The sequence below is a fragment of the Amphiura filiformis genome, chromosome 10, assembly GCF_039555335.1.
Source record: "Amphiura filiformis chromosome 10, Afil_fr2py, whole genome shotgun sequence".
In the NCBI taxonomy this organism is placed as follows: Eukaryota; Metazoa; Echinodermata; class Ophiuroidea; order Amphilepidida; family Amphiuridae; genus Amphiura; species Amphiura filiformis.
The window spans coordinates 3,532,898-3,545,085 of record NC_092637.1 but is presented as its reverse complement, the minus strand read 5'-3'; the positions used below and the strand labels follow the sequence as shown (position 1 = coordinate 3,545,085).

Here is a 12,188-nt window from a genome sequence, read left to right as displayed (position 1 = left end):
GAACTTCGATGCTGTGATAGGAAAATAATTAAAAACCTCGATAAATTTACAACTAAATATCCAAAACAAGGCCAATAAAGAATTGATCAATGCATTGTAATCGATACAAGTAAATTGATTGTAGCATATTGCACATGTTACCTTTATATTCAGGTCACTATAGATTATCGATATTATATCATTGTAGGTCAAATCATACATAGTGAAGGTCAAATCATGTTGTTAAAAATGCAATTAATATATTAATTAGATAATGTTGCTTGTTGGTTAAAACCAAAATTCAATAACTTTTTATATACGGATATGTGACTAGACCTTGTCCAATCAGGCTAAAGACGGCAATAACGAAACTGAGATAAACAAAAAATGAGGAGGAAAAAACAATAAAAAACATAAGAAAATGGACATATAAAAGGTTCGTATATTTGCAACCAAGTATCCAGGAGACATGGGGATTCAACAATAATTTTAGGTACTGAGCAAGTTAGTAACGGTAGTAACTAAATTTTCAACATTTCCGCCTTTAGCCTGAGTGGATCAAATTTATTTTCCAATACCTTTATTTTTAAATAGCTCTGTTGTGTGCAAACATATGTCCATTATATATATATTATATTATATTATATCATTAGGATTGTGAGTTTTGAAAATTCCGTGTTACAATTTCTTTGACAAAATTTATACAATGATACATAATTCTTTAACTCGAACTTATGACGTCTTATTTGTCGCATGTTCGTGTATATATCTGTGTTTCCTGAATTAATGAGAATAAAAGGAGAATACGTAATACTTTTTATAGCATTGCAGTGTGTTTAAAATGTGTAGATTTTCTTAAAATGTATGTATCTTGATGAAAGCAAAATATATTCTTACCTGCAGCAGCTAATGACAGTTATTTGACCTTTGAACTTAAAAATATCAAACAGATAACAATACAATACAGCAGAAATAGGTGATGATTTAAATAAAATAAAGTATCATAATACATCATAAATATAATACCATGATAGAATAATTCAAACTGTGAACGTGCGTTTAGTGTGGGTATTGTGAGTTTTGTGTAAAACCAGGTCAATAACAGTATAATAGTTTCATACAGTATGACTATTCTTTGGTACACGTGTGTTGTTCGTACGATTGGTCGGTCATATAAACGGACATTATAATCGGTGTTTTTGTTTTGTTTTGTTTTGTTTTTCCTTCTTCGTCGTCTTCTTCTTTGGTTTATTCCATTTTGATCAATAATAGCGTTCAATTCCGAGATCTGTGCCTAAGTGTTGCTGAAACTATTTGATTCACCGTTCTTAGTGTCTAGCTTCATGTCAAAACCCACAATTCTTACACAAAAAAAAGTGGAAGTAGAAGAAAGAATGAGAGTATAGTGTCATGGACAATCGCGCAAAACTCGCGTATTCTGCGCAGACTACTTCAATCAATCGATTTTCAAATCGACCTGTGTATCATTTATGCGAGAACGCAAAAATATTGCATTTACGTGCGCGATCACATGTTAGCTGCCGCCGGCATGGCGCGGCATTGCACTTCTTGTGTAGTTCAAAACAAACGAGTTTAGAAATAAAGGCAAGCATCGATTAATTTAAATATTGTGACACCAAAACATATCTTTGCATATTGTATTGTCTTAGACAACATAATTTTCAGCAATTTCAGGCATGCAATTCCAACTTATTACCCATTTGATGAGTTTATTACCTTGTTCGCTATCACAAAGGTCTCTAGAACATTGGCAGTATCTCACCAGGGATCCACCACCGGCCGTGAAATCAACACACGCATTGGTTGGTACCGTCACATTGTACGCTCCATAGCAATCCTTTTCTAAATAATACCCATACAGCTCTACACGTGTACCGACACAAAGAGAATGATAAAAAAGCAGGGTATTGACGAAATGCATGACAAAACCGGCAGGGAAACAAGTTGTTGGCGGATGTGATGCGGCATTTTTGGTCAATTTGTGGCCAGTTGCGTAGTGAGAGGGGGCAGAGGGGGGGGGCACGTGACCTGGACGGCACCTTCGAGGGGCGCCGAATTGACAAATTTAGCATCAATTATGCGCCTCCTCTAAGTAATACAAGTGAACAATAACTCAATTGTTTGATCAATTTAAGACCGAAATTCACTGAAGTTCATTAACTCAAAAGGTGTACACATGTTCGCGCACTCCACGAGTAATTGTTTTTAAGAATGGAGGGGCGCCAATATGTATCCTGGGGCCCGGGCGCCACAACCCCTAGCTACGCCACTGGTCACTTGGTGGCCTATTGCACTCTAACAATAACTGCGGGTGATAACAATTAAAGTGGAACTGTGTCTTGTACGGTGTTTAACGCCTTGGTCTGGGACATTTTATAAATGACGTGCCAGAGGAGACATAACTGTGTTACCTGGTACGACCCTGTACCATCTGAAGCACACATGGTGTAGAGATCTTAGATGGTGCAAACTGTCTTTACTTGGAATGCTCTATACCTGTGACAAGTTACTTTGAGGACCAACTATTTACGCACACGGAGTATCACTCATGAATATAGAAATATATTAAGATAACTGTATTAGATTACTAGTAATTTTTCGGTATGGCATAGATGTATACTTTAAGCACGTATAATCTAACGAATGATACTGACGTGGTTAATATGTCAAATAATTACCAGTAATTGATAACAATACATACATACATACATACATACGAAGGTTAATAAACAAACTAACCGTCACTGGGATCGGTTAAAAAATAGGTAGCGCAGCCTTGAGTGCAATTGGTAACCTCAGGAATATCACAATCGTGCTCATATTCTTGGCTGGGTATTTCTTCTACACATTTGTAGCACAAAACTGTAAATGAAAATGTATTATAAAATATTCAGAAGCAAAATAGTCTACTTGGTTTGTTCGAGACAGTAGCGTCCTCAACTCCACAAGTGATATATCCACGAAAGGCTGTACAGATGTAGTGCGCGATGCGAGGATAAGTGACTGCGCCCTACAAAATAATACATCGCCTCTAATACTTTTTTTAATAAGTCGAAAAATATTTTACGAAATGAAAGAATGTAAAAAGCTATGTAGGCCTAATAGCCCTACAGGGTGTCCTAGAATGATTTAGACTGTGTTTAAACAAAATATCAAAAATATAGTCAACAGTGAATCTAATTTTAATAAGTGCAATACAATGACACATATGTCTCCTACTTATTCTGTGACTTTCATGGAAATAGCTTGATTTGTTTTGGCGTGACATTGCTATTACTGAAAATGGACGAAAACCATCACCATCGTCTAGCCGCACTGTACAATATATTGGAGAAATCCTACATTCTTTTTATATGAAATATACCAAATTTGGCACAAATGTAGAGCTTACAACGCTGAATGTTTTTTTTATATGGGATTAAGTGAAACATTTCAATATGACTTCAGATATTTAGGTTGATATGATTTTTACCGCAATTTTTACCCAAAAATTTCATTATTACAGATGATATAACTTCCTCAAGGATCCTCCGCAGTAAATTTTAATCTTCCCCGTTACGTGGCTGTGTGTTTGCCAATATGCTGTGGACATAAATATACATGCTGTGACACTAAGGACGAAACGTTTATGAAAAATCGATCTCTACCGGCATTTCAAATGACGAAACTCACACATTGCAATAATTGTCTGCAAAACTGTCGCCAAAGAAAGAATAGTTTAAAGTCACTCAAGTGTAACAAATCCGTAATATCATAAATAATCGATAGATATCGACCAGGGCCGTCGCTAGAGGGTGGGTATGGAGGGGGGGGGGGTTGACACCCCCAATACACAATTTTGTCGGCAAAATTTGACTGCCGTCGGCAACGTGGCTGTGTGTTTGCCAATATGCTGTGGACATAAATATACATGCTGTGACACTAAGGACGAAACTTTTATGAAAAATCGATCTCTACCGGCATTTCAAATGACGAAACTCACACATTGCAATAATTGTCTGCAAAACTGTCGCCAAAGAAAGAATAGTTTAAAGTCACTCAAGTGTAACAAATCCGTAATATCATAAATAATCGATAGATATCGACCAGGGCCGTCGCTAGAGGGTGGGTATGGAGGGGGGGGGGGGGCTGACACCCCCAATACACAATTTTGTCGGCAAAAAACTTATAAATTGTGGACCCTGCTTTTAACTAGTGCATCATTATGCAGTCTAAATTAACTGTTGACATCTCCCTAGTTCACTTGTACTAAGAAGAGTGTGCACAATGCGTGAGATATTTTTAGTCTCCTCAGCCGCTAATCTTACCAGTTTTATTGGCTTAGTGTATTTAGTTTAGATTGCATTTAGCTATGTAGTCGTTAAATGGTAAGATTTTGTTAATGCAATAAAACATTATTATACTACATAATAATGGAATTGACTAACTACCGTGTAAACAACTACGGTATATGTGGAATTTGATTTGAATTTGAATGTGTGTTGGCAAGAAAGTTAAAGGCCACTCCAAATATCTGTAAAACATATTAAAGGAGGATTTCGTGATCCTACATGTAGTACCCTCTTTTTATGACTTTTTCACTAGATATTTTCAAAAAAAGCTTATTCCCAAAATTCCAGCTGATTCCGATTTTGCATGATTTATGGGTATTACACTGCTCAATAGGCCACTGTGTGTAATTTCGTTCTGGTACCAGAACGAAATTCAAATTTGACGATATTTTGAACTGCAAGAAATTTTTGGTACATAAACATTATGTAGCCAGAGGTTTCCAGTGGTATAAAAATCTCAACTTTTTTTGAAAAAAGTGGGGGGATGAGGCTGTGGATCCCGAAGTGCCCTTTTAACTTGACGGTAAGAGCCCTTTTTTTTAATGCCCTAATTATATGATGAGTTGAAAGTGTGCCTGAACATCCAAAAAAATATGACCGTACACCACGAATGAGCTGCAAATGTCCTAAATTGTATTCTGAGTAACAGTGTAAAATTTGCATGAAGGTCGTATTCATAGGTACCTCATGTTGGTGCTGCATGTATCTCATTTTGATAGCGCTAGTCAAACACCTTTTAAACCAATCAATAAGCCTATTGTTGAAGAATATAATAAGCTTCTACATATGTCTATAGAATTCTTAAAGTGGTGGGTTTATACAGCAATTAACAATGAGAGGATATTCCTGACCCCGCCTCTGGATATCATTTTAAGTCAAATGATATACCATTTTAAAGCTTATGATATATTTCTAAACACGAAATAAAACAAAATTGACCGGGGTCGACTTTACGGCTCATTCGTGGTGTACAAATGACCTTTAAGCTCTAACTTGACCCTTGCGGTTAGATTGGAATCATAACTAATTGGCAGACGAGAGTAACTTGTACATTTGAACAAAATGTGTAATATTGGGAACAAAGTTCCCGGGCAAAGTTCTTGCCCCAAATCCAATGTACATACATAATCATTTGATAATGGATTTTTATTCGGGATTGTGCGGTCACTGACTATCAACTATTAAATATCAGTAACTAAACACTTAGAACGATTGTCACAGCTTCTTTTGGTATGCATAGTCGCGCTAAAAGTCGATCGATTCATGTTGAAATCAGCAAAATTCAGAGATACACATTTTTGCTATGAAATTCATTTTCTTGGTCAAATATAACAAATAAAGAAATATTTTTTCCTTCAGTAATGTCGGTTAAAAACTTAGGCCTGAAATTGTGTCTTTTAGTGTAAGATTTTTGATTTTTATAGGCCTTAACTCCGCCCGCGAACTTTTTTTCGGAATTCATGTTTTAGCGTTTCAAACTAATATAATTCGCTAAAGAAATATACTTCCCACCTCTGTTAGGCACATCGTGTGGGTCTATATGTTATAGTTTTGACAGAATATCCGTTTTGATTTCACCTTTTTCCACTTGCGACTGCCAACATGTCCAACCAGTACTTCATTTCTAATATAACCAGCAGAAATGGTCGATATTTCTATTGTGGCTTGCAAAAGTATCCACCCATGGGTACATACGCTGGCGAAGTTACGTAATTAATCGGATTAATTGCCATAGCAATAGGTGAAAACAATTTTGAACATATCGCGCTGCACTACAAGCAGGTTAAACTCATCACCTGCGTATGTCTGCAATCATCGATTGAATACAATACTGGTCTTTCAAAGATACTAATCTTACAGGTGCAAGTGGTCAGTATGATATGGTTCAATGCAGAGGTACTGCATGAACGTATCAGTGCAGCGCGGTATATTCAAAAATTGTTTTCACCTATTGCTATGGTAGTTAATCTGATTATTACGTAACTTCGCCAGCGTATTCTCGAGTTGATTTTGACAAAATAGGTAGTCGGAATTAAAAAGGGTGCAATCAAAACCGAAATTCTGATAAAAACTATGACATAATTATAGCCCACTATGATGTGCTTTAGAAAGTTGGGAAATATCTTTCGTAAGCGAATTCTGTTACTTTGAAAGGTAAAAATGTTGATCCCAGAAAAAGCTCGCTGGGCAAAATGAAGCCTGTGCACGGCTGTTTGATGTATATAGAATTGGCTTCATTATTAACTAAATGTAAACTATAGATGGCGCTATTTATCCTAAATCATATTTCTTTATTTGCAAGGGTTATGTGATTAATACCGCCATTAAAACAGCTGGAATATGTGAAACAAGCAACAAGGGAATTTTATAAACATATGCCATCAAACAGTAAAAGGAATTATTTGTATTAAAAGCTTGAAAGAATAATTTCCAGTAACTAAATAGCGCCACCAATTTTGGCATTAATAGATGCATTTTATGTCCGAAAAAGCTTTTAAAAATACTATAAAAGAGAATCATTTTGTAAAAGAGAGGAAATTAAAGTTGAGAACGACTCAAAAGCATCTGTATACATTAGCACGATATCACTTTAAGTTGTTTAAGCCTAAAATTTGGTTATACGTGATGTTTTGTTTGAAAAACTAATAAATGATCACATCAAACAACCGTGTGTGAAAATCAAAAATATTACACTAGAAGCCTAAATTTCACACCTAAGTTTAATACCATGGTTTGAAAGTTATAGCTTTTCATTTGTTTTTGTTTTCAAAATTAATCATGAAGTGAAAAGGTGTAACTAAAAATTATGCTTATTTCAACATCGAATTCGATCGTTTCAAGCGCCAAATTAATTAAGTGACTGAGTGGGTCTTGTTTAACAATAGGCATCGACTGACCAGCGTTCAGCCTGTAAAGACATTCCTTATCTCCAATAATAAAAGAGAAACAGTCGTAATCCCCAAACGCAATCCCAAATCAAAATCTACTTCTCACCATAAGATTCCGTTGTTTCTGTTGTTGGTAATACGTCTGGTGTGACTATCGTAGTAGCCACTGCTGCCATTGTAGTTTGATCTGTATTGAGGGGTTAAAAGGGTTAAAGGGTTAAAAACATACCCGCCCCATAAAATTACAACTATTCCTTCGCTAAACTTGACATACATTTTGTTGATTTGAAAACTTTCAAAACCTGTGAATAGAGTAAACATTTTTCTACCCTCCTAAAATTTCTTTGGTCAAAAATAATCATATTTTCCAAAAATGATGCTTTCAGAAAAACTTGCACTTTTCAAATTCCTATACCTGATACATGAAATGTACAAAAACATCTTCGATGTTTTAATTGATAATCTAATGTTTGATTTCTTTAATTGTATGTGTCCGATAACTCAGTCACCCATGCAGTTATCTTTCAGTCAGTGGCGTAACTACGAGGGGGGGGGGGGCTGAGGGGGGCAACGTGCCCCGGGCGCTACCACTAGGGGGGGGGCAAATCGGCCTCACTTAACCTCATATTTGGCTATTTTAGCCACAAAATTATAATTTTTTCGCGCGTCGCGCAAATTTATTACACTTTTGCACCATATTTCAACAGTTTAGCTTCAAAATGGCCAATTTTTTCGCGCGTTTCGCGCGTGCTTGTAACATTAACTAATATGTCGCAAAATGGCGATGGATTAACTATACTTCAAGAAAATTTTCCAACACCATCACCCCAATGTCAAAATGAAATCTACGCCACTGGCTTGGGTGCGGGGGGTAAGGGCGCCAATTATGTTTCTTGCCCCGGGCGCTACCAACCCTAGTTACGCCACTTTCTTTGAAGTTTTTATTCAGAAATGTTAAGGTGGTACTACACCCCCTGATACATTTTGTAACGAATTTTGCATATTTCTCCAAAAAAAAAACTAGACACACTTGTTACAAAAGTTATGTATACTATAGGGGCAAGGAATCCAATTACTTCACTGAAATTTCAGTAATTCAAGACAAGTGGCTCATTATATGTTAAGAAATGAGGTACATTCTAGCGGTACCTCTTTTCTTAATAACGTACAACTTGTCTTGAGTCACTGAAATTCCAATGTAGTAACTGGATTCCTTGCCCCTATAATTGTCCCTTAAGCTTGAAGAACCTTTAAGGAAGAACTCTCAAAGGATTCTAAGTAGAGCAACAAAACAAAAGGTTATTTATCAAAGAAAATGAATTTTAGTACCAAAAAGGGTTAACACTACTTTTCACTTTTCTTAACATTATGATGAGTCCCTAAATCATTTAATTAGAACTTTCTTATGCCTATTTAAATCTTTAGGGTTCTTTAAAGAAATTTTTAATGTTCTTTATAGAACTTTAACACTGCTTTGGGTTCTGTATACTTGCACCTTTTTGTCTAAGAGTGTAACACTATGAGTTGCAAAATTAAATATTATAGCGAAGTTTAGATCCAGAGTTCTACCTATTTCTTCCGATTTCATTCGCCATTACAACTTGCCAACGGAACTCGATAGCTGACGCTTATAGTATTTTCTTTAACGGCGCATTACCGTTTTTCAAACACACACCTGAATGATAGAGGCGATAACGAGTAATCAATCGCTAGTTCAAAATCAATTCTGTCCCCTTAAATGTATCATTATTTCCTTATTTTCGATATAATATGTGATGAGATCAAGCAAAATCTGTTAGAAATCGGAAATGTTGATTTTGAGATTTTGTTTTGGAAACTCTTTAATTGCTCATATCTTTGGAACTGGTTGTTCAATTTCAGTGGGGTTTTCTGCAAAATGCAGCTTTATAAATGCTTTTTACTATCCTGTAAGAAACTGAAATTTAACATTTCCGAGTTCTGACTGATTTTGCTTGATCGCATTATGATTATAATTGAGAAAAATGCAAAAAATAGATACAAAATTGGCCAGGGGTGTAGTACCCCCTTAACACGGTTTGGAAATAATTTCTTCATATTTTTGGTGTTATCTGCAAAAAAACACAAAAGTGCGACTATTTCCAAACACCTAAATTAGCTTAAATTAGCTAAAAATTTAGAACATGTTACGAAACTATATTTTCTAGAATTTCATAGAATACTTTAATTGTACCTTGTATCGTTTTTTTTTTGTGGCATCCTTCAGAACTGAGCGGTCCGTTACCAATATTTTCGGTCAAATCTCCATTCAATTAACACTGGGAGTTGGCTAGCTATGAGCTAGCTATGCCTTGCCCTCACTCATATTTTACGAAAGTGCGACTATTTCTGAACATCTAACCTAGCTGTAATTTTAGGTCATGTTCGAGAAATATATTTGCCAGAAGTTTGGAGAATGCTTTAAATATTGGCCGGTTATTTTTTACACAGTGATGTTAACTAGGCAAATGCATATACTTCTAACCATACACTATTTGTAAAGGTCGCGCGTCAATGGTGAGAGCACTGTGTATGTGTATAGGAAAACGGACAGTAACTGCAGTATGTCTAACCCTGTTCTTTGTTCTTCATGTTAAAATTGTATTCATATATTGCTATGGTAGTTCTGTTATACATCATCATTTCTAAGGCGAATATTGTAAGTGAGTTAGATCGAGTTGCGCATATAATTGTTGATATTTTTATTATACGAGTACACAAGATAACTTCAACAATATACTCAACACATTAAATACATCTAAAAAAATAATAACGCATTAATAATTTCTTTTCTGCGGTATATAAAGCTTATTCTAAAAATAAATGCACAACGTTGCATTAATACATGTTACGCTACCAATTACACAATTATAATGCAATACAACTGTGGCAGTTCACCCTTTAATATAATAAGTTGTATTTCCTTTTTGGTAAACACTCTAAATAATAATAATTAGAATATAATACCTCGGTATGGTATGGAGCCAAACACGACGATGATACACACCAATAACACCAGATCCATGTTTCAAGATTATTTTAATAAGTAGTCGACAACAAACTAGTTCATAATTATTTTAGTGCCAGTACATATACTTCCTGTAGCCTATACTGTGGAATCGCTGACCCTGCTAATTTCTGTAGTCAAAAGAGAACGCCACGGGTCAATGGCAATCAACAGCCATAGAGGGTGCCTCTGAAAGACCTGCACTGTCGGAAATTGTTGTTATTTTTTAGTATTTTTATCCCATAAACAAAACCAGATTGATTATTTTATGTCAATTGTATTACAAGCCATCTTTTATATACGCTATGAATTTTGAAAATTTACTGTGACGTTCTTATAAGACATTTACGATGATAGTTCATTTTGGATCCTTTTTAATACAGCATCCAATGACTTGCAGTACACATAATGTGTCATTGATTGAGTCAAATAAAAATTCCTTTAAAAGGAATAGGGCGGACAAATGAAAAATTGCCAAGAGAAATGAAAGAACGAGTAAGTCTTCACAATTAAAAACAGGGAAAATAATGACACAACATCGATTTCCAATGGGGGAATAACACAAAACGTATAAACAAAGTTAAAAGAGTTGTCAACTTTATACGTTTATACGTTTGTTATTCCCCCATTGGAGGTTGTGTCATATTTTCCCTGATTTTAATCTTATCTATTGCTTATCCTTTGTTCTCTGCTGGTCAGTTGGAACAGATTTTCCCTGTTTTTATATTAACCCTTCACATCATAACAGAAGACGTTTTATGTTAACATTTTATATAAAACATTGTTATAAAACTTTTGTAGATAATAGTTATTTAAAACATTTTCGTTATCATACCTAGAGGTGTTTTTTTATCATCAGATAGAAAGACTTCTGCTCATCTTCTCTGGTGAGACAACAGGGCTGGAGTATCTTTCCATGTCAAAGTTTAAAAATCTGTCATATCAATTTCCTCAAGATGTTGTTTTGATACAACTTATGAGGGGAAAAGTTTGATTTTACAATACATCAATATTATTTTTTAACTTTGTAACTTTATTATGATTAATATAACTGTATTTCAAAGCGTCAAACTATATCATTATTTTGTCCCAACAAAAATAATCCAGGGAATAAAATATTCATTCATATGTTTATTTATTTTATTCAACCTGGGCCATTTCTACTGGTGCACATGCATTATAATAATTTGTCTATAATACCTTATACAAGCATCAGCAAGCACAATGATTTGAAAAGTAAATAGCCTATGTACACACTGCACACAATGCACATACAAGCTGTATTTAAGTACATACCGAAGCTGTCAGTATAAAATGATATATATGACCTTCACGATGCTATTAATTTAGCCCAACGATTAGGAAAACTAGCAAAACTGGTGAACTGGTACTGTTCAAATAAAAACGTCTGCAAATCTTGCTGTAATTTCCAAATAGTATTTCTATTACTTAAATAATTATTTTTGTTATTTATTTTAATACAAACACATTACTGCCTATGACGACTTTATCGTATTACTTACATATCAAAATCAAGTAATAATTACAAAACTCGCCGTAAACTATCACCTCTGTGGGTGTTTGGGATATAACCGGCACGAATATTTTCTCAACACTGCGGCATGTGAAAAAGTAGGTCAATAGTCAGAGAATATAGGGCGGGTGCGGCACGCCGCACCCGCCCAAAAAGGCAGCTCTGGTAATTTAGCACCTCTTTCACCGCATCGAAACCAAAAATCAAACCTGCTGATCAAGTAAATGCACTTTTTAAAAAGGTAATTTTAATAACAAACCGCAAACGTAATACCATGGTAACACTTTGTCTTTGTTTAGTTTTGAAAGGTTATGTGGTTAAATGCTAAAGAGACGAACTGCTATTTCACTTCCCTTTTACTGTCTACATAGTATTATGAAGGGCTCTGTTGCAAAAACCCTTACATCCAC

General features: G+C 35.1%; 1 protein-coding gene across 1 annotated transcript; it reads right to left on the bottom strand.

Annotated features, from left to right (window-relative positions):
* Positions 1–841: 841 nt before the first annotated feature.
* LOC140162091 (uncharacterized) lies at positions 842–10,561 on the bottom strand. Its single transcript, XM_072185377.1, has 4 exons — positions 10,205–10,561; positions 7,326–7,406; positions 2,740–2,862; positions 842–1,863 (listed from the first exon to the last, which is right to left on the bottom strand). Exons 1-4 carry the CDS (start codon positions 10,260–10,262, stop codon positions 1,646–1,648), a joined length of 480 nt encoding a protein of 159 aa, XP_072041478.1. The 5' UTR covers positions 10,263–10,561; the 3' UTR covers positions 842–1,645.
* Between the last annotated feature and the right edge of the window lie 1,627 nt (positions 10,562–12,188).

Coding starts and splice junctions, on each gene's coding strand:
- LOC140162091 (XM_072185377.1), bottom strand. CDS start 10,262: ATGGATCTGGTGTTATTGGTGTGTATCATCGTCGTGTTTGGCTCCATA. Junction 7,407..10,204: donor TGGCTCCATACCATACCGAG/GTATTATATTCT, acceptor CCCTCAATACAG/ATCAAACTACAATGGCAGCA. Junction 1,864..2,739: donor TTTAACCGATCCCAGTGACG/GTTAGTTTGTTT, acceptor GTACACGTGTAG/AGCTGTATGGGTATTATTTA.